The 26303-nt window shown below is 52.1% G+C and overlaps 1 protein-coding gene across 1 annotated transcript in view; it reads right to left on the bottom strand.

Moving 5' to 3' along the window:
* Window positions 1–2088: 2088 nt before the first annotated feature.
* Window positions 2089–26303, bottom strand: part of PTPRU (protein tyrosine phosphatase receptor type U) — a gene marked incomplete at both ends in the record, with an annotated part of 43928 nt that continues 19713 nt past the window's right edge. The window contains 22 exons of the mRNA XM_079546098.1: window positions 2089–2151; window positions 3348–3483; window positions 4486–4643; window positions 5281–5406; window positions 7130–7270; window positions 9612–9785; window positions 9907–10056; window positions 10358–10493; window positions 11571–11725; window positions 12460–12576; window positions 12669–12766; window positions 12972–13008; window positions 14396–14472; window positions 14702–14774; window positions 15958–16148; window positions 17764–17921; window positions 20669–20807; window positions 21590–21626; window positions 23077–23350; window positions 23445–23547; window positions 23906–24107; window positions 24416–24525. Of these exons, the coding sequence (XP_079402224.1) occupies window positions 2089–2151; window positions 3348–3483; window positions 4486–4643; window positions 5281–5406; window positions 7130–7270; window positions 9612–9785; window positions 9907–10056; window positions 10358–10493; window positions 11571–11725; window positions 12460–12576; window positions 12669–12766; window positions 12972–13008; window positions 14396–14472; window positions 14702–14774; window positions 15958–16148; window positions 17764–17921; window positions 20669–20807; window positions 21590–21626; window positions 23077–23350; window positions 23445–23547; window positions 23906–24107; window positions 24416–24525 (2855 nt within the window). The remainder of the gene's footprint in view (window positions 2152–3347; window positions 3484–4485; window positions 4644–5280; window positions 5407–7129; window positions 7271–9611; window positions 9786–9906; window positions 10057–10357; window positions 10494–11570; window positions 11726–12459; window positions 12577–12668; window positions 12767–12971; window positions 13009–14395; window positions 14473–14701; window positions 14775–15957; window positions 16149–17763; window positions 17922–20668; window positions 20808–21589; window positions 21627–23076; window positions 23351–23444; window positions 23548–23905; window positions 24108–24415; window positions 24526–26303) is intronic.

The following is a 26303-nucleotide window of genomic DNA, read 5'->3' as shown; positions in this document are numbered from 1 at the left end:
GAGACATTATAAAGGGAAAAAATAAAAGCACCACTCGAACCTGCAATACCAATAAACGTTATCCATCTTAAGAACAGTATTTATATTTATATATATATATATATATTTCTTTATATATATTCCTATGTACAGGCTGCCCTCGCCTCTTGTCACGTAAGCATCTCAGTAGGGGCTGGAGATGCATTCATTTCTACAGCACTTTGATTCCAAAGTCTGTCCTAAAAACCCAGAGACATCCAGCAAGGAAATATTAGAAAGAAAAAAACCAAACAAACCCTAAGGTCTGAAACAAATCTGCAATTCCTCCATTCTCTGCTCTCTCTCCCCAGGACTAAATGGGGTTTTGAACTTTTTTTTCCACTACTTTTTTTTTTTTTAAATTTTTTCTGGCCAAACTTCATCTGCAAGCAGCAATCCCATACAGCACCTGCATTCCCTGGGCAGCATGGACATGGTGCTGGAGAGAAGGGGATGCTGACCAACCTCACACAGCAGCTGCAATGAAAGCACCAGCATCACCCAAAGCACTTGTGTTACCAACCCCCAACTGGAGCAATGAGACTGCGTGGTCACAAGGCAACAGTGGCACACAGCAAGGATGGAAACAAAGGGGGATGTGTTGCATAGCCCTTGGATAAAGTGTTGTCAAGCTGTGCAAGTTACTCAGCAAGGACGTGGGTGAGCCAAGTATTCAGGCAAATCCTCTCCAAGGGAGAGATTTATCTTGTGGCCTTTCACCTTCCACTCTTGGAGAGCAGCTGGAAGTTTCTCAGAGGTTTGCTCATCCTTGGAGAAGCCACTTTGGCTCTGAAATCTTCACGCTGCAGACTGGTGCAACCAAACAGCATCTGCTGGGCTTTGGATCCTGATGCAGGTATGAAGGCAGCAAGGGTGGAAAGGTTCTGCTGCCCGGAGCAGATGGCAATGAAAGATGTGGATCCCACGTGCAATTTCCAGCATGAGGATGCTGGTTTCTCATCTGGTTTCCTCTACTTCACTAAAAAATGACTGACAAAGGTTTGTGCTCAGCCCCCGAGATAAGCAGCATCCCCAACTCCTGAAGACAAACCTGCATCCCTTCACTGTGCATTTATGGAGCTGTTTGGAGAGAGAAAGCCCTCACCACAGCTCGCTCCCATTGCCTGATGACAACCTGGCTTTTCCAGATAAAACAGCAAACACTGCACCTGATGTCTGCCTGCAACAGGATGAAAGCAAAAGGCATCAGATGCCTTCAAACATCAGCCCTGTGATTTTGCCTTTAGGGTCCGGGCTTCTGGGTGGGCATCAGGAATGTGTGACCAGCTCTTAGAGCCCCCCAGGAAGGAATAATTACTATGGATGGAGAAAACTGCATGGAGACAGACATGCCATAGGGGAAACATCACTGCTGCAGCTTGGAAAGGACACAGAGAGAGCTCTGGGCTGGTCCCCATCAGGGACATCACACATCCCCTGCCTCCCATCCCAGGGTCCCCCTCTGTCCAGGGCTGAATGCATGAAGGACACAATTCACAGAAACACAACAGTGGAAACCAAGCTTGTGTTAAGTAGACAAATCCATGAGCTTCCTTCAGGGGCTTTGCTCCAGTGCAAAGAGAGTCCCCACGCAGGGCAAAACACACCGGAACCACTGAGGCTCCTTGAAGAGCAGCTTCATCTCCAACTATGATTTTAAAAAGATCTTTTTCCCAGATATTCCTCCAGCCAAAACAGGCTTGCATCCTTCTGTCCTCTCCTTTCCTTGGGGTCTTCTCCAGCTGTTCCAGATGTGTCTGAGCGGGCCAGGCAGTGCTGAAGGGCCACTTCCTGTGCTCACCAACTCCACATCACAGCAGGGATGGGACGAGGTGAGATGCAGCATCATCGACCCATGGCCATGCACTTGGAGCAGTGGGAGGGAAGGCGGAGAGCAGGGGATGGAGAACAGGCAGCACCTCCCCAGGTCCTTTTGTTGCTCCTGATTTGTGTCCATTTGTGGTCCTTTGCTGTTTCCCCCTCCTCTCCTTCAGCACTAACACAAGTGCAGAAATGTGAGTTTGGCACAAACCCTAAGCAAACCTCTGCCTTTGCCCTCCTGGCGAGGTGCTATCTGGTCTCCAGGGACTCCAAGTATTCCAGTGCTATGTCGTAGCAGAAGTGATACTGCTCCTGTATGGGGATAGAGGAGAGAGTTAAGATCCCAGCATGGCCAGCTTGACATCATAGCAAAAATCGCTGTTTGAGCTCATAAGCTTTGTCCATCCTTGTCCTCATTTAAGTGAGCTGCTCTTGTGCCTTCCCATTGTCGTGCAGTGTATAGCACACAGAACTGTAGGGTAGCACAGACATCAGAAGTGCCCCTCCCAGAGAGATGTTGCTCTTTCAAGCATCCAATGAGCAGAACAGCCAGAAGGTGGAAAACCACCACAAGGCCAGGTTTCAGATGCTCTTGGATGGGAGCATCCTGGGTGCAAGGGAAGACTGAGCCTGGAGGAAAGGGAGGGAGCTCACCTCCCCAAATCCACAGCAGCAGCACAGATATGGCAGATTGAAGCACCAGCACAAAAATCCCATTATCCCCAGGTGGGAGTGGGAAGAGGGGCTTCAAAGTAGGGAGGCTGGGGCAGCTTAGACTAAAAGCACATAATGCTTTAGGATTAAGAAAAGAGATTGTTTCAATTTATCATAATATAAAAATAAACCCCACAGGCACACAGAGGGGGAAGATGCACAGGCTGGATCCAGAGGGAACTGTTCCGCTCCGGCTGCTCTCTGCAGGCCTGCACTCATACACAGGGGGAGGATCTGGCCTCCAGTGGCTCCAGGAGATTGGGATTCCCAGAATAGCTGTTTCAGGTTCATTTGAGCCTGGAGAATGCTTGTGTCCTGATGTGAAATGTTGCCTTTTTAATACCTCGGTAATTTAGCCCAATGGGCCTGGTGGCTTCATGCTTGTCACATCATCTTTCCATTATCTGCACCCCCCGGTACCCTCCCTCACCTTCCCCTTCAATTTAATTCCTAATGAAAGGGTTTAGAGGGGGATGTGATTTGAGGGGGATGTGATTTGCGTTTGTCAACTTAGAGATTTCATAATCCAAGCGGGGTAAACATTTCCAGCTGGCTTACTTCTGAACCACCGCCAGGCACCAGCCCAGCACTGGAGATGTGGGGTCAGACGTGCTGCTCCTGCCCCAACCCTGCCATCAGGGACCCAGAATAGGGCACAAGATTGCTGCCCCAAAAGAAACAGCGTTTTGGGGCACATTATCCTCCAGAACCCCTTTTGCTGTTGGAGGCTTGCAGGAAGGTGGATACAAAGGGAGAAGCAGTTAACACGGATGCTGGTAGTGCCTGCTGCTTACCAAGGTCTCCACCATATTTGGCTTGTAGTTGCGGAGGGTCTTGGCAGCATAGAAGATATCTGCCATGTTGTGACACTTGATCATCTCCAGGATCATGGTGGAGGCACAGTAGGTGCCACTCCGACCACCCCCATTCCTGGTGGAAGAAGCACATGGTGAGGTCCAAAGATGGCCTTCAAGCATCTTCATGCACCATTCAGTTGCCCCCAATCTCTCTCCATCCCCTCCTTCCCAGTACAGAATCCCAACAAACTGGGTGATATGGATGATTCCCACATGGTGACAGGAGCTGTGATCCTGCGCTCTGGTCCTTGCAATAGCCAGGTAAGAGCAACAAAATGCCTTTTTGGTCCACCAGGGCTGGGGCTCAGACACCTGAGCTCTGTTCTTAATCACAGACCAATTTCCTGAGTGACCCTGGAGAGGCCATTTAGTCCCTCTGTGACCCTCTTGCTATCCACAGGGTGACCCAGCCCTGTCCCCCCAGGTTGAGCACTGTGGGTAGCACTGGCTGGAGGTGCTGGCCTCATTTTTCCAGCACTGCAACAAAACCATTCATCCAGGAGTGAAACCATCCGTCACATCCACGTCTGATCCCTGACAGTGATGGGGATTGGGGAGAGGATGAGCGAACATGCCACCGGTGTTTTATAAAGCATGTTTTCAAATTACCCTCCGGCTAATGAAGATGGGCAAAGCCATAATTAATTTTTGATTAAAGGCTCTCCTGCTGTCTCTACTAATCTGTGAACGTGCTGGGTCCCATCTGAGGAGAGCACGTGTATGGGAGAAGGGGATGAGGAGTGCACGTGCCTGGTGAGCAGCCAGCAGTGGGAGATGCAGAGCTCCTCACACACCCCTCTGCAGCTTGTGACATGCAGGGGACATGAGGACAGGGCTAGGACCAGGGTGAACATCATGGATGCTGCTTGCTGTTGGTGGGGGGACACACCTCATGGAGGAGCTGTGACATAGTGAGCAGAGGGTGCTTCACCCCAAACTTGTGTTTTGGAAGAGGCAGCACCATCTGGGCACAAAATCAGCATGGGATGGGATTTTCAGAAGAGTTTCTGTGGGTAAATGAGCTGGTGGCATCTTCCCCAACATCAGAGCCCACAGCCCTCCAGCTGACACTCACAGGCAGTGCACCACAGTCCTGCCATCACCACTCTCCTTCTGCCACCTCTCCACTTGGGCCAGGAGGTGCAGGAAGGACTTCTTGGAGTCTGGGGTGTCTCGGTACGCCGACCACCGCAGGTACTGGAAGTGCCGGACCATCAGGTGCCCCTCCTGCAGCTAGAAAAGCAAACATCATCAGCATTAAGCCATGGGAGCCTTCTTTTGCCTCCGTTGGAGGTTTCATGGAGGGCAAGCTGTGTTCGTCATGTATTAACTATAGAGCAAAAGGGGAAAAAAACTTTTCCTAATGCAATGAGATGGATGGTTGAGCCCTCTCCCTGACAGCCCACCCCAGCCTAATGGACCCACCACTCCAGGCAGCTCCATCAATGTGGTTTATCCTAACCAGCAGCACCTCAAGCTGTCTGAATCTCACAAAACCTGGCAGCAGAGCCCTCAGCTTCTCCAGGGCTCCTCCATCAGATCCTTCTCCTGCACGCAGAGGACCCCAGGGGTGCGTTTGTTGTGTCTGCTGGAAGCCAGGAGGTTCACAAGGAGCTGCTGCCCACAGAGGGGTGGAGTGTTGGCACCATGCCTTAATACCCCAGTAAGCTGGTTAGTGGAGAAACCCAAATCTGGTTAGCAGGCTGCGAGAGGAGGATTACATCCATGGAGCTGAATGGGAACAGACTCCAGCCTGGCAGATGTGTGGGGGGGTTCATGTTCAGAAATATTCAGGGCATCAGGAGGTAGAACAGGAGAAAACTCCTCTGGCACCCAACGAGGAGAGCCCCAAAAGCAGAGAGAGCCTCACCCGGGTGATGTTCTGCACTCGGAAGAGACGGGACACGATGTCCTCATCTGCTGCTCCTGACACGTACTCCACCTCCATGGGGCCATAGTGCTGGAGCCCAGGCTCAGGCCAGTACTGAAGGCAGGGCTGCAGGGAGAATAGGCACAGTGTAGCTTTAGCCATCACATGGCACGACAGTGGCCCTCAACCCATGGCCAGGACCATCCCAAAGTCACACTACCATCAGCTGGCAAGAAGGAAGGGCTGTAGAGCAGCTCCTGCTCCCTCCCACGTCCTGCAGGGCACTGATGGATGGCTCTGGCCAAGGGTCACGGATGCAATTGTTTTCACACCATGACAGCTGGGAAACCAGCAGCGATACAAAATATATGATGTTTGTCACCACACTTTAACAGAACATTTAGCATTTCAGGCCATCTAACGGCCTGGGCCTAACTGCATGGCAAATGTGTTTGAGAAATAATTGGTTATTAATAGGGGCTATAAATCTCCAAGATCTCTAAGCCTTCTAGACTCAGAGCTATAATTTGGATATTAAAACTTCCTTCAGCAAGACACAGTTCAAGTGAGGGATATACCCTCTAAGTCACCTTTCAAAGCTGCCTGCTGTAAAGGCTGATTTATTAGCTGTTGGTCCTAAACTGGTAAACATTTAAGATCCAGCTAAATATCGTTACACACAGACATCCCTGAAGAATAGATGTCTAGAGAGAGAGACAGGGCTGAATAATGAAGAAATATGGCACAGTCCTGGCTAGGATGGTGCTGTGGGATAGCAGCTGTCCTGCCACGCTGCAGGGGACAGGCAGCTCCTGCTGGGCATTTCTGAACTGGGAATGAAAGAACAGGTGGGGAGAAAGAAATGAAGTGTTGGATGTTTTTTCCCCACTGCTGTTGTGGTCCCTTACAGCTGGGTTCAGCTGACAGCTGATGCTTTTGCTGCGTGCTTATGGTGCAGAGACAGCACCATGTGAGCTGTGTGTGTCCAGCTCTTGGATCCACACAACACAGGACCGGTGCTCCATTCATGGCATCCTTGTGACAAATGGTATGACTGCCATTCGGGGTCGTTTACATTGTGTATCTGGTCTCACCTTGTAAAATTAGCCAGCTAATGAAGTCTTCTCCGACAGCCATTATGTGTCTATAATGCTAATTTTATGTAAAAATCCACCAAGTTTCCTCATTGAATTAACATTACAGACCCAGAGTGGACTTTTACATCTGCTGTGGATGTGGCACAGCTGCACCTCCCCAGTCTCCTTGGCAGAGGGTTTCTGTCCCTTCTCTACAGGTGACAGCAGACATCTCTCTTCTAGCTCAGCAGATCTGGACATCCCATCACACAACAAACCTGCAGGACACCCACTCTGTAGCAGATTTGCTACAGATGTAGCTGATTTATAAAGCAGCATTCACAGACCACCAGTCTTTTGGAAGACAAAGCACTGGACAGCTTGGCACCGAAACGCTGCCAGGGCAAAGCACTGAAGGGGCTGACTGAGCACAATGAAACCAGCAACTTGCTCACTGCAGGTGAGGGATGGAAGGATGCACCTCACTAGCAAAGTATGTTCCTGGTGGTGTAGCCTTCCATGAAGAACAAGGGGAACCCTGTTTTGAGCTAAACTTAACCAAAAACTCCGTGTGAACCAGCAAAATGCCCCGTGCCTCAGTTTCCCCTTTCTAAAAAGAGAATAAAAATCAGCTCTTTATCCCCCAAACTTTCCTTTGTTCTGTTAAATTACATCTCCTTTGGGCATTTGCAAAGATTACGGTTCTATGACGCAGTGCCAACCCAACATCAAGGCAGCACAGAGCTGCATGCAGGGCTGTTGGCAGCACTCACCCAGGCAGAGTTGGACTGGTTCAGCTGGTTGAGCATAACGATGGAAGTGCAGCCATAGTCATACACCAACCTCCAGAAGTCAGTGGTGGTGTTCTGCAGTGGGTGCAGGGTGACAATGAAGGCAGCACTCTTGGTGTAGCTCTGCAAGGAGGAAGAGCAGAATGGTTAAGGACACCGTGGCAGCACTGAAGCCGTTGCTGTCACACCCTGAAAAACCAGTGCAACCAGTGCTGAGGGCCAGCAAAGCCATCTTCTCTATGCTTGAGCAGCACTGGTATCCCTGGCATGGCTTCAGTGTGGGTGCTGGGAAATCCATGTCCAGGGAAAGCAAGTCTGGGTTGTCTCTGCCTGTGGTGGGGATGGTTCTCACAGGGAGAGGTGCTTCATATACATAACTAGGAAAGGGAAATCACTTTGGATCCATGAACGAGTGCAGCTGGACTGCCCCAGACATGAGCAAAAGTGCCACTGCATCAGCCATAGCATTGTTAGTCCCATGTCCTCAGCACCTCTGGGTACCCCAAGCAGCAGAAACAGTAAGCAGCTTTCTTTTTGGAAAGGAAAGGAAACCAGAATGAAAGACCTCTAGAGAATAAGAGACTGCTTCAGCTCTCCGCTTAAAATATAACCTCCTCAAATTAAGGAGGGAGGGAGGGAAAGAGGAGAAAAGTTTGGAGGTCTCCAAGATGAAAGCTGGGATCTCTGCCTCTCCATCACACCCAGCAGCAACCCAGAGAAACTCCTCCTGTAAAACAGGAGCAGCACAGCTGAGCTTTGGCCCCTCAGCCATCTCAGCACCAGCCTGCCAAAGGTCTGCGAGCCCAGGGCTGGGCATCAATCACTTTCACATTAACACACTGCAGCTCAAACCTCCTCGGAAGCACAAACAGAGCCATGCACACCCTGTGCTGGTGAACTAGTGCAGCTCAGCTAACAGCGAGTCTCCTTCAGCTGCTGCCTTCTCACCCAGCTCATGGAAATGCCCTCCCTGTGCATCACATCCAATTTCTCTCTGCCCTTTGAGCTCCACAGTGAGTGGACTGCATCCTTGCCATGCACATCTCCAGCACCAGTGTCAATGACAGTGCCACGGCTCTGCCAGCGGCACCACAATGCTCAGCATGGACCGATGTGATCTGACAGACGGGTGGACTTACTGAGCAAACCACTTTGGCACTTAAAGAAAATGAGATTTTTTTTATTTATTTATTTTTTTTTTTAAAAGAGGCAAATGGGTTTTATCCCTTTCAGCGAGAATTTCATCCAAAGGGCTTTTTGTGTCTGTATAAAAATGCCTGTTCTCTGACCCTGGCTATCCCCATAGCAGAGATTAAGGAAGGGAGGCTCAGTGATGTATAAACACAGAATGGATATGCAGACCCCAAGCAAGATGAAAATAAAGCTGCCTCTGTGCTATAGTCACAGCCTCCATCTGCTGCTCCCGAGCCATCAGCAGCCACCTCCAGTGTAGAAACTGCTTCTGCTGCAGGCAAATGCAGGTACAAGGTCTGTATGAAGACACAGGGAGATATATCACCCAAGAGGGGGAATAACACAGGGCTGAGCCAGGAGGTGCTGGTGCTCAGGTGCTGGGGGAGGCAGGCAGGCTGGCTGCAGCACACAGAGCTGTAGGGCTCAGCCCAAGCACCCACCTTGCCCAAAGGAAAGTGGTTTTGGTGACAAATGACCCGTCACTCACACCCTGAGCCTCTCTGCTCTGCTTTGCAATCATCGGCAGACAGCAAATTGCTTTTCCATGATGGGTGGCCTTTCTGATTGCACCAGGGGACGCACGGTGGCTTTGGGACCACCTGGAAGCCCCTCAAGATTGCAGCAGAATGGAAAGGAAGCACGCACCATGGGACGCTGGCTGCACTCAGGGATGCTCAGCACTAACAACTCCCTCCTTTTTCTGTGCTTCAGCTTCACTACAAAATAAGACCATGCCCTAACCTTCCTTTGTGAAAGATGAAAAGCCCTTCTGAGATGAACAAGATGTCACTGCACAAAGATGGGGTGAGGGACCCTGCTATGGAGGTCCCTGCCCTCCCTCTGCAGGCTGGGGCCGACATGTACCGACATCTTTGTGCATTTGTACAAAATGAGGCTGTGAATTCATGCTGAGCAAGGTTTGGCATGAAAAGCCACCCCTCAGCTTACAACAACCCCATGAGCATGCCCACTCCTGTACTGAAACGGGGCTCAGGCTGTGTTTTGCAGGCCACATGGGCACTGGCTGCTCTGCAGGATAGGCAGCAAATGCCAAAACTGCACCAGGCTTCCCCACATCCCCTTTGCAAGCCCAGACCCCTCACACCCAAGGGTCAGCAGCCCAAGCAACTCAGCATTTCCACCCAGAAGGACACTGAGGCTCACCTCATCCCCGCCTCCAAGCCTGCACACCACCCAAGGATGTTCACAGCATGGCACGAGGACCCTAAACCCAAGCCAGCCCCTTCCTTCTCCACAGAGCAACACGTACATCAGTTAAGGCCGCGTTGATGTAGTTGTTGCTGTCCCCATCCACAGAGATGAGGAAGGGAAGGCATCGGTCCGGCGGCAGGACGTCCATGCTGCGGTTCCTCTCCCTGTTGCGGGGCAGGAGGGCGATGCTGCACTCTTCCACGTCCAAGTGGGGAGTCACCGAGTTCAAGGTCTGTGGGCACACAGTCTCCTCTTAGCTCCCTCCTCCTTGCTGGAGCCAAACCCCAAATCCCCTCTTGGCTCAGCTGGGAGAATGGAGGGGGGAGGGATGTGTTGGTTCTGGAGTCACTCACCTGGAACTCCTCCCGCAGCTGTGAGGAATTGCTCTGCGGCTCAATCCTCACCATCTCCTTGTAGGTGGGCTTGAACTCGCTGGCAGGGATGCTGGTTTCACCACACAGGCAGGCTTCCAGGATGGCATCGTGGATGAAGACGTACTGCTCCTGTGGGGAAAGGAAGAGGCTGAGCTGGGCATCACGCACAGGAGGTTCCCCTTCTCCCATCACCCAACCCCTTCTCTGCAAGATGAATTTGTGCAAAGCCAGGGCAGCTTGCAGGGAGCAAAACACCCTCACGTTCTTCTGATACAGCTCTGCCAGCTCTGAGCAAACCACCCTCCAAAGGCTGAAAAGCAATGAGATGGGTGCTGGCTTTCTATGAGATACGACCTCAGGTTGGGCTGGAAGTGCTTTACGGCCTTTCTTGGCTCTGGCATCAGCAGAAGGATGCACCAACCCTACTCACCTCTGTCTGTATCATGTTGATCCTCCGTGAGCACAGTGTCTTCACACAGTTGTAGATGTCCACAACACCCTCACACTCGGCCATGTCCAACATGACATCCAGAACGATGTAGCAGCCAGTTCTCCCCGTGCCAGCACTGGGGAAGAGAAAAACAAAGCTCATGTACACCCAGAGCATACGGCACCACACAAAGCCCCAGGCACCAGCGAGGTCTGCACAGGGCTGGAGGATGGCACACACCTCCATACACAGCCCTCAGCCTGGTTTTCCCTGCATCCACCCCATCCATCCGCATCCACATGTTGCTGTGCAGGGGAGGGGAGGAGCTCACAGCAAAGGGTAATGAGTGCTTGAGCACAGCTGCAATTGATGCTCTTTGCAATAAACACCTGAGTGCCAACAGTTCCCTCCCAAAGGATGCTCAGCACCAGAGCCTGATGCACGGCTGAGCAGAACACTATGCCTGCAGCCAGACCAGGCAGCAGCCCAAATCCTGACACTTTCCCACATGCAGCCAAAATGTGACAAGAGGTTGAGGCCTTTGAGCCCCCCAGCACAGAGCTGCCCCCCTGCTCCTTTCCCACAAAGTCTTCTGCAGTGAAATCCTAATTTCTGGGGCTGATGAATCATTCGTCGTGATTATCAGTGATTACAGACTACAGGAGCTAATCACACTCGCTGTTGCCAGTGAATGAATACTGATGAGGCAATTGACAGGGAGAAATCAAATAAAAAAATCCCTCCTGTTCATCAGATCTTCCTTGTTTGCCCAGCAGAGGAAGAGCCATTAACCTGTCACACGGGGACGCCTGCACGAGGATGGAAAAAAATCACAGCTCTGCTCTGCTTTCCCTCAGCTGAACCAGGGACACCCTGCAGGGATGGGGAACAGCATCCAGCTCTGCTCCTCCCCTTTGAGCAAACGGAGTATTTCAATACAGCCATCACCAGTGGCCACGCCAGCCATCCTCCCATGCCACTGCCAACCCACAGCCCTGGGGATGACAGCTCGACTCTGACAACAAACCCCATCTCCATCCCTGCCTCAGCTCTTCCTTTCAATTACCCATCTCCATTTTTCCCTGCTAAATATTTCAGGGTAACTCCGAGCTTTTCAAAGGCTGAGCACTCACCTGTAAACACGTCTTGCTGCCGCACGCATAACCCAACACCCCCAAAACCCACCCCGGATGGGGATGGTCCTCATGCCCACCTGCAGTGGATGACGATGGGGCCAGCATCGGGTGGTGTGGATGCCTTCACACGGCGGATGAAGGCCAGCAGCCCCGTGGCGTGATAGGGGACACCGTGCTCAGGCCAGGATGTGAAGTGGAACTGCTTCACCTCGTGCCGGGCTGAGTAACCTCGCTGCAAGGGAGGGCAATACAGCACGTGGGCATGGGGCAGACAGATTGATGGGGCAATTGCAATGGGGAGGATGCATCACGAAGAGCCCCTGAGCTTCTCAGCTACCTTGTGAAAAGCCTTGGGGTCAAAGACCTACAGAAGGGATGCTACCGAGAACAGCAAGGAGGGCAAAATCCTGCCCCGACTCCTGGACATCCCATTTCCTTAGGAATCAAACATTTCCCCAGCCTCATTGTAATGAGTCACTTGAGGAGCCCTATGGCTCTCTGCTCCTCAGATACAAGAGGGTTAAAAACGAGCAGAGAAGGCAGCAGCCCCGAGGCACCCTGGATCTGTTCCACAAGCATCTTTGCTACCTGCCTCCTAACCAGACAGTGATTTCACATTCCTGCACATTAAGAGGTGAATTGCATTGGCTCCATCCCCAGGTACCATGCTGGAAACTAACTGCCACATTACCCACATTGCAGCCTGGAGGGGAAAAAGCACACTTAGCCTCCTTTGCAATTACACAGTGCTCACCCTGAGCCACATGCATGAGCTGAGGGCAGAGCCAGGACCAGGCTTGCAACAGAAAGTGCAAAGGGAGGACACAATTGGGGGTGGCTCCTCCAAAAGGTGGAGAAAACCCCACGCTGGGGTAAATAAGCAGGGTATTGGTAAATGCCAACAAGGAATGGTTAAAAATGCTCAAGGTTTCTCTTTGCATGGGCTGGTGTGGGCAGGGAGCGTACCCTCTCGAGAGCAAAGGTCCGCACGGCGTACTCTGCCAGCATCTCTGACTTCACCAAGGTGATCTTGATGTCCCCATACATCTCCGAGTCATCCGGCCAATATTTGGAGCATTTCACCTGCAAGAAGGGGACGGGGTGGATTTTTGGCTCCTGCAGAGCATGTTGCAGAGCCAGAGCCTGGAGGCAAACAGAGCAAAGGAGACCCTTACCCGGCCCACTTCCACCAGCTTGGTTATCATCACGATGCTGGAACAGTGCTCCTGCCACACCATGCGCCAGAAGTCGTACACCATCTCCTGCTTGGGACCTGTGGACATAAGGAAAATGTGGTCCTCTGGCTTATGGTGCCTGCACTGGGACTGCTGACCAAGTCTGCTTTGCTACTGCCCCATATGTCCCCAGATTAGACTGTTTCTCCCATTTCTCGCACAGACAAGACCAAATAACCCAGGGACAAAATCTGGCTGCTGAATCACTGCTTGCAGAGAGCAAAGAGAGAGGGGACAACTCACCTTGGGTGGCGATGAAGTGGTTGGACCTGTGGTAACCCTGCAAGAGAAGCAGAGGTGTCAGGCCCAATGGACAGGACATGGGGCACTCAAACACTGCCCAACAAAACCCTTCCTGGCCAGCAGTAGCAGGTGCTCAGATCAGCTGTGCCACCAGCACGATGCTGCTGCAGCATTCCTTGCTAGCCTGGATCACATCCTATGACTCAGCAAAGGGTGTGACACCCCCCCAGCCCAAGTCTGCATCTGTTTGCAGACCAGCACCTCCAAAACACCCCAAACTGAGGTGTGGCCACACTGTCACAAGAGCCCAACGAATAATACACATCCCAGCTTGCAGCAGCCACATGGCATGGGGTGATGGCCCCACTCCCCTCCTGCATCCCATAGCAGTGCGAGCATCACTGGCTCTCAACACAGACATGTCAGCCCAAGCAGCAGAGCATTTCCCAGTGCCACAGGGACCCATGGGAACCAGGTGTCCCATTCCTGCCAGCAGCCTTGGCCATTGTTCCCATATATCACACACATGGAGGTGACAGTGGCAGAAGCTGGAGACCTCACCTCTCTCCCTGTCCCCAATCTTTCCATGTGTTTTACCAAGCCTGCCTCTCACTGGTGCAATTTTACACCTTCATGTGGAGCAACGGCCCCACGGCCAGGAGCAGAGGAGCAGGGAACCATCTACTTACTTCTCGGTTAATCCGAATCTGAACGATCCCATTCGGACACAGGTTTGAGAGAGAAAGATCAGAGACAGAGACATTAGTGAGGCAGAGCTCGAGAGGCAGGACAGAGCCACAGGGCAGGAAGGACACACAGGGACAAGCAGGGGGACACTGCTCGGGCACAGGGAGCCCATCACAGTGGTATCAGACCCCTCTTGCTGGACAACGTTCTCTAAGCAGCAGGGTCACCATCCTGGCCCAGATCTGGAAGCAGCACCTGCAACTTCCAAGGAGCCTGAAGAGCCCCTGTCTTCTCCCTCACTTTGCCCAGAGTCTCAAGTCTCCCCTGTTTTCTTGGCATTGCTGGAGGGGGACAGGGGACACCATTCCAAGAGCCAAGCTCTGCTCAGATTCGTGCACTGCTGGGACCAGGGGTGCCCCGTCAGCACAGTGCAAACCCCCAGCCCGTCCCCATGTTCCTCCTCCACCTCTGCATCCTCTGACTACAGAGGACAGCAATCCTGGAGCCATGCAGAAAGCATGGAGAAGGGAATGAGAAAGCAGAGACAGACAGAAGCTGAGGATGAAAGACAGATACAGCAGCAGGGGACAGCAACAGAAACAAGCACAAATTGCTGATGGACATAAAGCAGGAGGGCTCTTCAGGGACACGTGGTGTGGTCTTCCTGAGCTCCCTCCAGGGTATACAGACCCTGATGCCCTCAGGAAGCTCAGCCCCACACATCTGTCCCTGCTTACATCAATGTAGTTGGCGTTGATGTAATCCGAGTTGGGATCACCCAGCAGAGGATGGAGCTTCACACGGTGGCGGTCATCTGGAAGGCAAGAGGAAAAGGTGCTGTTTCCTCCAGAGCTGTAGCCCAATGCGAGCTCCCAGGCCCCGACCCCTGCTATGCAAGAAGCTTTCTGCTGCTCCTTACCAGCCAAACCCCATCTGTTTATTCCTTGCCATGGACCAGACACAATAGAGCAAAATAAAACCCAGCCCTCTGGAAGGCTGAAAACACTATTCAGGGTGTCCAAGCCTTTGCTACATGCACTTACACGTCGACACATGATCCTGCCTCCCTTTGGTCTTGTCTTTCTTCTTTGAAGCATCCCAGCCTTCAAAGAAGCTCTGCAAAGAGAGACAGCTGTCACAGCCTGAGGACAGGGCTCTGGGAACAGCCCTACCTCCAAAACCCTCCCAGGGATCAGGGCAGAGACGTCGATTCCACAGCAGTTCTGCCAGCTCTACACTTCTGTTGCATCCACAGAATGCTCTATTTTCCAGCAAATTACATATTGCTTGTTTTTTTTCTAGTTTGTTTTTTCTCTCTTTTTTTTTTCTTTTTTTTTTTAAATTTCCCCAGATCCTTCTCTCCCCAGCACGGAACAGGTTTGCATGTAATAACAGTAACATTCATAGATTGGCGTAAGAGGAGGAAAGTGGAAGGAAATTACATGTTTTCTCCCCTCCCATAATATCTGAGTGCTTTCAAATGACTAGGTTCCAAGAACATACAGCAGCTTTTCAAGGAGCACTAATGATTATAGCCAGCCCCGGTTTGTCCAATACATAAAAAAAAGGGGGGGAAAAAGCTCCTGCACTTGAAACAACATTAAACAGTAATTTCACTGGGAAATTTCAATCGCTAGAACTGTGGGACACCAAGAAGCTGAGAAATCAGCACGGCCACGTGCATTGCAGCAGAGCTGTGAAGAATTCTGCGCTCCAAGGACTGCAGCCCAATGGGATGGAATGGGCATGATGCAAGTGGTGACCCTCAGGGTGATGTCCCTCCCCTGGTAGAGCAGGGATGGCCCCTCCTGCTGCCTCTGCACGGCCTTGGGAGCTGCCAGCTTGCAGAGAAATTGCTCACCCTCAGTCTGTGTCCATGCTTACTGCAAGGAGAGTCGATGGGAGAGGGAAGAAGTGGCAAGAGAAGTGACACCGCTTGGCATTTGCCCAGGAGGACCTGAGCAAGGAAAAGCACCTCCAGCACCAGCAGAAGATGCTGGGTGACCTACTGCAGGGCTGGCAGAGCTGCCTCAGCTCACCTTGCTTTTCAGCTGCTGATAAATAGAGAGCAGCCAGAAACCCAATCAAGACTCAGCCAGAAAAAGCAGGAACACCTCCTGTGCTGACACCTAAAGACTTGGGGAGCTCAGAGAGCTGTGACCTCCAGCTCCCTCCTTCCAGAGCATTGTAGCTCCAGGTCATCCTCTTGTACAAGGGTCCTGTACACCACCATGCCACACCTCGGGGTCCTCATCCACCCTACCACATATCTTCAAAACACAGCACACAACGCTCTCACCTCGTACTCCTGCTTGAAGCCATAGCCTTCTGCTGTCTTCATCTGGTTGATGTGTTGGAGGAGGTCGGCCACGCGCACAGCAGGGTGCAGCTGCCCTGTGTGATATGGGGACCCTTTGCGGCCACATTGGCGGCGAGGAGAGCCCCCCAGCAGGCTGCTGGACTCATTGACCACACTGCTGCGCTGGTCACCTGCAAACCAGGAGGGACACAGGAGATAATCAGGGTCTGAGGCATTGCTCCCATGTCTCTGTCAGCCCCTCACACCCACAAAGCGAGGACAATGAAGTTCTCCAGTTCTCTGCCCCAACACTGGTCTCTCTCAGGGTGACAAAGTTGCTCCAGACCCCACCACGCTCTCTGCAGCTGTTCCTGCAGCCTGAAGCTGGCAAGGGCCATTACAGTCTCTTAGGACCTCAGCACACCTCTCAGAACCACAGCACACCTCTTAGAAACCAGTGGGCAAGATCTTAAGAGGGCTCACTGCTTATTCTCATTGATTCAAGCACTTACCTCCCATCCAGACCAGTACAAGCTACATGCATAAATATTCACTTAAAGACCTGACTCGAAGAACTGCATTGCCAAAGTCCCCAGCCCAGCCTAATGGTTAATTTTCCTCACTGCTGGATACGATCCTCTCATTTCTAGCACTGACACAAATGGACTTTGCTGAGGGTTAATGCACGAGCTTATGCAGTGTTTTACCCAGATTATGCCAGTGTCATATAATTACTGGCACAGCTCCCCCATGCTCACCCCACAGGGCTGCTGCATGGCCAGCACACACGATCCTGAAATTTGGGTTTGCACGAGAACTGATGCTCCTCACTGCTGCCAAGAGAGACGGCTGCTGCAGATCTCACAGGGCCAGCGAGCAGCTCTGCTGTGACAGTGCAGCCCTGGATGTAGTTTCCCTAACAACACTTCTAAAAACCACCCATGCTGGCTCGCTCAGAGCTGCCAGGTTTTTTTTTTGGTTTTTTTTTGGGGGGGTCTGCTCAAATGCAAGGATCAGCCACTCACTTATGCTGGCTCCTCACACAGCCTACACAGAGCCCTTCTCCATCAAGCTTAATAGGAAAAGAACTGTGGGTGTTGCAGTGTGCCAGCAGCTCCATGCAGGCTGGGATCTGCACGGTCACACACTGAGGACCCTTTATGAGATGTAGTCCTGGCTTTGCTTAAATGCAAGAAAACTGAGGCAAGGACCAGCAGAGGGACAGGGAGCAGCACACAGCAGAGCAGAACAGCAGCCCGAGCCCAGGTGGGAGCAGGATCCAGCTCTACAGCCCCTCTCCCAAAAGAAACACAGCATGGCTGGCAATTCTAGCTCCAAGATGGAGAAAAATCTCAGTACAAACCAGCCTGGCTATGAGTGTTTCGAGGAGCCCCAGTAGGACAGTAACTGAAAAATAATACACTTATACAGATGTATTAAAAGGAGGAAAAGTTTGCCCTCTGGGCTTCTACTGTCTGCGAGACAATGCCAGGAATCATATTAATCCAGCATCGGTGGAGAAGAGCTGTGTGTAAAGCAGCATCTTGGAGTTACTGTAACAGATGTTATTAGCATATGTTTGAAACTGAGGCACTGAACGAGTTAGTTTACAACTAAATCAGTGCCGAGTCGCGTACTCCAGTGGGTGTTCAGTTATCAGTCTCCCTCTGATATGAAGGCTGGGGCTCTTCAAGCCTCCAAACCCCACAGCTGTGCACAGCTGTGGTCAGAGCCAAAGAGCTGAGCAGGGCACGCTGCTGCTCTGACACTCACAGCCATGGGAACACTGCAGCTCCCTGTCCTTACCACGGTTGCTGTAGTTGTGGGTGTCCATGAAGGACAGCCCCAGCCTCTCATCCTCTTGCAGCGTGCTCTGGTCCGTGAAGCTCCTGTCGATGGCACTCATCATGTGTGTCTTCTCATGGCGGTAATTAATTGTTGCTTTGGTCATGTTGACAGGTTTGCTGCAGGGAAATGCAAAGGAGAAAAGAATAAGGCTGAACCGAGCATCATGGCCAGACCCCAAACCAGCTCCTCAAGCTTTGGTTTATTTGGGGCTGCAGGACAGCTTATTTCCCCTGGTGCTTTGGTATTCTGGTGCCCCAAATCCAGCTGCAGCCTCTTTGGCTTGGGAGAGATGCTCCTCTGCATGGAGCATCTCCTGCAGGCTCAGCTGCAGTCCCAGCTGTGCATCCTCATTGCCCACTTCTGGGGGCAGAACCAGCAGGAGACCTGAGCCCACACCACCCGAGGGACCTCACACTGGTGAGGAAAGGACACTGCAGGATGCTGCCAAAACCCTGAATTCGAGCAGGAGCACAGCCATGCTGGGTATCTGACCCTTTTTGCTTACACTGCCTTCCATCCTAATGAGCTCAGAAGCATTGTTTTCCCAAGCCAAAGAGGCCCTTAAGATGTACTTGACAAAGAAAAGGACTTGTTAGAGTGGAGAGCAGCAGAGCAAGGAGGGCAGGAGGGAAGGAGGAGAGAGAGAATGACAATTACTTACGGGTAATAGGAGTAAGAATAGTAGTTCCTCCTGGCAAGCATGCAAACAAAGAGAATGGCACAAATTGCACAAGCAGCTTTTCTTTGATGGAGAAAGTGGGGCTCTAGGGCAGCGTGCAGGGAAGGAGAGCACAGAACAGGCAGGCACCCGCACATCACGAGCATCTCAGAAGGTTCCCCTTCCTCTCAGCCCTCCTCCCCCAAGAGCCATCCTCATTCTGCACTGCCTCAAATCATACTCCATACATACCAGGAGAGCAGGTAATGGGCTGCACATGCCCTAACACCAGTGAGTTATGGCTGGGGAGCTCTGAGCTATCATACAAAGCACCAGGGACTTCAGCCCAACTCCGTGCTCAGAAAAACCAAGCACATCAGACAGAATCCTGGCTGCACCCATAGCAGTCCAGGCATCCTGGCAGCAGAGCCCAAGCACCAGCTCTTGTGGCAGCCATGGTCAGAGAGTTGCCCAGGAGATATTTCACGTTTCATGAGACTGAACAGTGAACGTGCTGAGAATTTGGGCCATCCCCAGGGAGGTGGTGTTGCTTCCCCCATCAGGGAACATGGGGCCAGGGTCGCCTACGCCGGCTGTCACCATTCATTACAGACGAGTGGATTCTGGGGGCACATTTCCATTCCACCACATCAGCATTTTCCAACAGCAAAACGCTCCAGAGGAGATTGATGAGCTAATCCCAGCTTCCAACAGCTCCATGTTTGTATCCTCAAACACTGGGTCTAATTTGTGGCCCCTTCTGCCAGTTCACGCTGGGACACCACAGCAAAGGGCAACAGAAACGCAGCAGTTTTCTCTCTGCTGGCCCAACAGCACCACTCATGAGAACCAAAGGGCTTCAAATGCATCAGCACTACGAGTGTTTGCTCCATCCAGAAGATGCCCAGCACCACATGCACAGGGTGGCAAGGAGCCACGGGCCAACCCTGCACACCTCGCAGTGCTGCAGTGATGATGGGACACCACAGCCTTACTTTCAAGCTGGCACAAGCCAGCAAGAATCCTTCAAAGCAAACAGAGTCATAAAGAGATCTGCAGATTTGCACGGGCTGTGGTTGTTTCGCTCCCCCCGGCCATTAGCATACTTTCCTCCCATCGCTCCCAAGCTCATTTAATTGCTGCCCTTTTTTCCCCTGCCATGCCAGCCCTGCTTTTAATGCCCCCCACGGCTCAGTGCTGCCTTGGGCCCCCTGAAGTAAAAGGCCACTTTCCAGGGTGCTGCGCTTCAGCAAAAAGCAGTGGCTGCATCCCCAGCGCTCCTGGGGCTGTGTGTCCCAGAAAGCCCTCATCCTCCTCCCTCCCATCCTGCTGAGCTTCCCCAACAACAGCTGCATGGCCACAGTCCCATCCCGGATCACAAAGCACAGGGACACCCCCATGGGAGGGGAGTTTGTGGTCCCCAATGGGTGAGTGTTGTGAAAGCTCCCCTCCAGCACACAAATGAATCGGAATGTTTCATTTAGAGCCAGAAAAGCTGGAGGGGCTCAGCATGTTACTGCTCATGTTTTACTTAAATAAAAAAAAAAAAAAAAAAAAGAGTATTTCTGCATTAAAATGAGCCTGGGCAGAGCGGGGATGCTGAGCATCCATATCTTGTGCAGGCACCTGCATCTCCTTGCCCGGAGGATGGGGTGCTCCCATTGTCCTTGAGCAGAGGGACAGAGATGGGGACAGTGAGGCTCAGCACTGCCCCAACATCCCCCATGCAGCAGCATTTCAGTCCATACAAAACTAACAGAGCTGCACAAAGCTGTAACAGACCAGAAAACACGGAGGAGAGTGATTACAGACTGAAGCTGCAGGGTCTCCAGGGTGATGGAGCGTCCCAGGACTTTGCACCTTGGTTCCCAGGGTCACCTCCTGCTGTGCCCTTCTCACTGCAGCTGCATGGATTTATTCCATGCCTTCAACCCATGCAATGCCCCAGATGCTCAACATCTCCCTGCTACCCAGCCAGACTGAATGCCAGCCCCTCCTCAGGCTATCTGACAGGTATAGGTTGGATGTGACAGAGGAAGCAAGTGAAGAAATCTCACAAATCCCAACTACTGACATCAGTTTGGCTGGGAGGAAGATCTGGAGTCCACCCAGTGCAGCAGTGGGGCTCCCAGTCACCTCCAGATAGCACTGCATCCACTGGTTACAGCAGGGAGGACGGGCAGATGGAAGTGCAGGTCTCCTTACCCTTTCCGAATGACAACGATGATGGCTCCCAGCAGGATAATGAGGACGACGAGCCCACCAGCACAGATTCCCAGGATCAGCCCCATCTCCTCCGAGTGCTGAGACACCTCCAGAGGCCGTTTGCTCTCTTTGCAGGCAGCTGCCAGGGGAAAGCATGAGAGGCTCAATGCTCAGCTTCCTCGTGTAACCCCCAGCCAGGGCTGGGCAACTTCCTCTCCCTCCGACACAGCAATGGATGTAAAACCAAGTGGCAATGTCAGGTGGGAAAAAACAGGGAGGGAAGAGAAAGAAGTGCTCCTTTGGGCACCAGGATGGATGCATGTGCTCTGTGACAATGTTCAGACCGTGGGCAGACATGCCTTGCTGCACCCTGCATGTGGAATGAATGCATGTGGAAATCAAATCCTGAGCTGGAAGGGACTCGCAAATATCACTGCATCCAGTTATGTGAATTCTATGTAATGCATTGTGCTTTCTCCTTTACGTGTAGAGGATGCAAAGGATGCTGTAACAGCAGAGCCCAACAACGCCCAGGTCTCTTCCCTATAATTTTTCCCCATGAGATGCTCTGCATGTTTTATCCCATCTGAGACATGAAGGGACTTTATTCTGCACAGCCTGGAGATCCACAGGCACTTAAGCACATCCCTCTGTCTCCCAATACCTGGGGCACAATCAGCCCCATCCTACAACAGCCACTACAATACATCAGAGCAAAATTCTAGCAAGAGGAAAACCTAAATACACAAGAAAGCAAGCACCAACCACAACCCCCCTCCCAGCAGCGTGGGACTGAGCTGTAATGAACCATCATTCACTCCCCGATCTCAGGGCAGCACTGTGGGTCCATAGCCTCAGCAGAAGAAATCTAGCTGGGATAGCTGCAGTGAGCAAGGAGCTCACCAGGAGCAGGGAGCTTACCTTTGCGGGCAATGCGGATGCAGTTGAGCCGGGTTTCCTGCAGAGGAAAGAGATGGGGAGTGAGAGGCTGGCTGGATGCAAGCCTGGCTTGCTTTTGCCCTCAAACTGAATGAGTTTCCAATTCATTTACGTTGAAGCACCCACTGCTGAATTATCCGTCCCCAGCATCTCCTATACCAATGTCCTTTGGTTTAACCAGGGCAACAAAACTCAGCGGCGTGCAAAGGGAAGGTCCTGAGCGAGCTCTTGGAGGATCTGCACATCACCAGTGAGCTAAAGATTGTAGCCAAAGCATCCCAGGTCATTCAGCAAAGTCTTCACATTCCATCCCTGGTGCTCTGCACGTTCTGCTAATGTTACCATGGTGGCTTCAAGCTCAGCTGTCCAATAATCTCAGCATTTGTGCTGTGAATTCAGCTAAAATATTCCATCTTTTGATGTGTTTGATTTCTGGCAGAAAAGAAATCCACTGTTTTTGCAGTTCTCTCTAAGCTTCCTCCAGCACATCAGGACACCAGCACTGGAGCACCATGGGCTCCATCCACGCAGCCAACCAAAATCTGTCCATGCAAAGTGCCCGGGGCAGCTGGCACAGTGCTGCAATCCCACAGAGTTCCAGGTCTGGCTTCTCCTGCTTTGTGGTCCAGCTGGCCCGAGAGCCACAGCAAACCCAAGCTGGGATGCAGCTTTCTCTCAGTGTCTGACAGCAGCCAGGGCAAACCCGTTGGCTCCCAGCAGGAAGGCTGTAAAGCACCAGTTATCATCCAGCAGTGCCCAAGTGAGCCAGAGCCGAGATGCAGCAGCCTGTCTCAGCTCTAATTACAACCCAGCGAGGTGTGAAAGATCCCAATGGAGAAGGATTCAAAATTCACATCCCTCCCTGCAAAAAAACGAGCTGCCAGCCAGTGCGTGGATCTGTGCAGGAGCTGAGATGAGGATGCTGCCATGGTCCTGTTGCTTTGTGTTTGGCAGCTTCTGCCCCAGCTGGAAAGGGGTCTGCTGGAGCACGTGAGGATGGTAAAGGTATCCTGAGGGTCCTTGGAGGAAATCAGCCCGAACAGAGGGCAGAGCTTAGGACAGATGGATTCAGGTGTTGGTGCCAGAAAGCCAAGGAATTGGTGGTCCAGGAATATGTTGACAACTCTTTAATCCCAAATCTTTTCTATCTGAGGGGTCTGTTCCACAGCAGCAGGAGCTGAGGTTGGACCCCTCCAGCCTCAGCAGCCAGGCCCAGGCAGGGGACACATATGTCCCAGGGGCACCCAGCCTGTGGGGAGGATGGAAAGCACCCAGCTGTGCTCCCAACATGCCCCCGTGGCCCTGGGTGACAGCCCCTAAATAGGACAGTGTGGGCTCCAAGGGTGAGCAGCCAGCAGAAGGACCTAAAGCAAGCCCCACTTCCCAGCACCCCTAGGATGCCATGCAGCTGGTGGCAAAGTAGATATACCAGCATCCCCAAGGAGACCCAGAGACATACAGCTACTCACCCCTCTGAGGTTGCTCATGGCCTGGAAATAGATGAGATAGGCCTTCTTGGGCTCCAGTGGCGGGTTCCAGTAGCCACTGTAGGTCTGGTTGTCCCCTACAGTGAACGGCTTGGCTTCAGTGAGGCTGCTAGCAGGCAGCTCAGCCCCAAAATAGTGCACAGAGCCACGAGACATGGCATCATCAAACGTCAGTGGCACCGGGAAGCACTCCTGCCCACCCAGCTCCCGCTTGATCCTCTTGGGCCGGTCTTCCTCCACGATGACCTGGTAGGTACTGGGTGGGTGGAAGGTGCAAGATACAGGTTAACTTTGCAAGGATGGCCTTGCCCTTCCCACCGTGCCCTCAGCCCCTTGCAGTCCTCATTTACCTGATGGGAGCCCCCCGGCCCTGTGCTGGCCGCAGCAGCACCGTGATCGTGCTCTCTGACTCGCCCAGTGGTGATGGCATATCCCCATAGTCGAAGGTAGGAGCTGCAAAGAGAGCACGGAGGACTGAGCAGCAGCCCTGTGTGTGCAGGGCTGCCTGCATGGGGGAAGCTGAGGCACGTGCAAAACTCTCTCTTCAGCAAGCACTGTGTTTTGGAGAGGACTGGGGGTTGCAGTGAGGGATTTAATGCCACAAGTCCAGCAGGCAGCACAGGATGCAACCTTGGCAGGATCCAAATGCTCCAGCCTTAAGATGGGCCCTTTGTGCTTGGAGACAGCATCTCACCCAACCCCTGGCATGGCACAAGCATCACCCTGAGGACAGAAGCACCCTCAAAGCAAGGAGGGGAATCCATCACACCTGCGCAGAGAAGCTCTCAGAGCCAGATTCCACAGCACCTACCAGATATGTTGGTGGTGATCTCAGTGAGTGCTGTCTGCCCAAAGCCCTTGCCTGTGCGGGCACGAACTGAGAAGAGGTAGGTGGTGCCAGGGTGCAGGTTGGAGAAGACGTGGTAAGTCTCATTGCGCAGCTTGGAGACGGTGCGTCGCGGGCCGGGCACGTTTACTGCTGGGTCAGAGGATTCAATGCTTTGGTAGCTGATCTGGAGAGACAGAGTAGAGAATCATGAGTGAGCAGGAGCACAGGGAATGTCACAGAATAGAAGAGAATATCCCAAAGTCGGAAGGGACCCACATGGATTATTGATGCCTCTGCTTGTGTTTTGGGGTAAACGGCAATGTGTTTGGAAAAGCTGCTGCTGGAAAGCAGTCCTGGCACTGAAAGCAGGGCTACCCAGGAGAGAAACCCTGCAGTCAGGAGGATTTCAGTGGGCTGGATCAATGCTCCCTTCCTCCCTGCAGCACTCTGATAATTCTGTGGGTACCAGAGGTGCCAGGGCTCAGGATGTACCTCGTACTGCGTGATGAGGCCATTGGGCTCCACCGGTTCCTCCCATTTCAGAAAGATCATGTCCTCCAGAGGGGTGAATGTGAGTGACTCAGAGGCGATGCCACCAGGCACTGGGAAAGGAAAAGGGTTAGGATGAGTCCCACTGGGCTTTGCTGTGAGTGCTGGCACTGCCCCCACGATGCAGCCTTTCCCCCCCCCCCAGCAGAAGTGCTCACCGTACCCCAGCTCTCCACACTAGCTAACACCACCACCAGTAACAACTACAGATAATAGCAGCTGAAGGTGTCAGGATTGATATTCACTTATTTAGCATGGCTTTCTTTTATCATCCTTCCCCCGCCCCCAACCCAAGGGGGTTGTTAAGGAGGGCAGGATAGGCAATTGTTCAGCCAAGACCATTATTCCCAAGCATCTGCTGCAAGCTTTAGTGCCTGAAAAAAAAAAAAAAAGAAAAAAAAAATCACACCCCTCATTGCAGGAGCAATTAAACCCACTTAAACCAGAAAACCAGCATAGTGCACGTGGGACCAGGATGCTGGAGGTACAGCGGGAGCCATCATTAGCAGTTATTACCTTGGGAACAGCCCTCAGGTGGGACACAATCCAGGCAAGATCTCACCGATAGCATCACATTCAGCACAGCTTTGCTGAGCTCTGCTATTTGGGTCCAAGTAGGTGGAGCCAGGCAACCTCACATGGGCCTCTTCCACCCAGATGCCAGCTCTTCCCATCTTCCCTTTATTTATTTTTTTTTTTTTTTGCAGCTTTTGTTCAGATCTAATTATACAGCCAAGGGAGAGGGATTGCCTTCTGCACACTTCCCACCGTGCAAATACACAATTTCCACTTGATTCACAAGTTAATCTAATCAGAAGCATCATGTCCTACAGGTGTACACGAGAGACACTTATTAAATTCCTGGGAATCTTTAGGGCAGGAATGCGTGCACCTATAAAAGCATATTTCTTCTGCAAAACAAAGGCAGGGTGCTCACCTGTGGATACAAAACACTCCATGACCACGTGGGCAGATCCCAGCAGTGTGCAAAGCCCTCTGCCACACACATATACCTGTATTTGCACGTATTTACTCTGGCTTGCAGCCAGCAGGGGCAAGAGCCCTCTCCCTGTCTCCCTGCAGCACCAACACATCGCTCTGCTGCTGCAGAGGTGAGGGAAGAAAGGAAAGCCAGGAAAGCATCAGCCCAAAAATGGAGCCCTGCAGAACTGTACCACAGATTACATCCATTTGCTTCCTTGGTCAACGAGGTGTGTGACCTTGCCATAAAAGAAGCTTAAGTTCATTAATTAACCAGGATCTTCCTCTCATGAACCCACGTTGGCTGTGACCAATGCTGTGCTGCCTTCCAGATGTTTCTCAGTAACTCCCACAATAATTTTCTCCATAATTTTGCCAGGCACTGAAGTGAGCCTGACAGGCCTGTAATTACCTAGAGAAGCCCCAGTGATGCACAAACAGACAATGCAAACAAAGCACAAAAGATTCAAACAAAACACAATCAAAGGTTCTATTATTGAGTCTTTGCCATCTCCTCTTAATTGCACGTGGGGCTGCTTGTCAACCAGTCCTGGTAACTCAGATCATCCTCATCAAGTGCAGAGGGGGGGAAAGATTTCAGCCTGTCCCTATCAGGTCCGGTTGCTTGAAAAGCAGCAGGGAACACCTCAGTGCCATGGAGATGGAGAGCATAAGGTGGGAATGTCCCCATCACACAGTGAGGTGACTGCAGAGCCCCCAGCTCAGCCACGGCACCCACTGCTGCTCTTCTGCAAGCTTTCAGACACACTACATTGCCCTGGCCATGGCAATGCAGGAGCTGCAGCAGCTGAGCTCCACACCCTGTCATTAGCTAATTTAGATAAACTGA

This window comes from Tetrao urogallus, assembly GCF_951394365.1.
Source record: "Tetrao urogallus genome assembly, chromosome: 23".
Lineage (NCBI taxonomy): Eukaryota > Metazoa > Chordata > Aves > Galliformes > Phasianidae > Tetrao > Tetrao urogallus.
The sequence above is the reverse complement of the archived record's forward strand: the minus strand, read 5'-3'. Positions and strand labels throughout refer to the sequence as shown.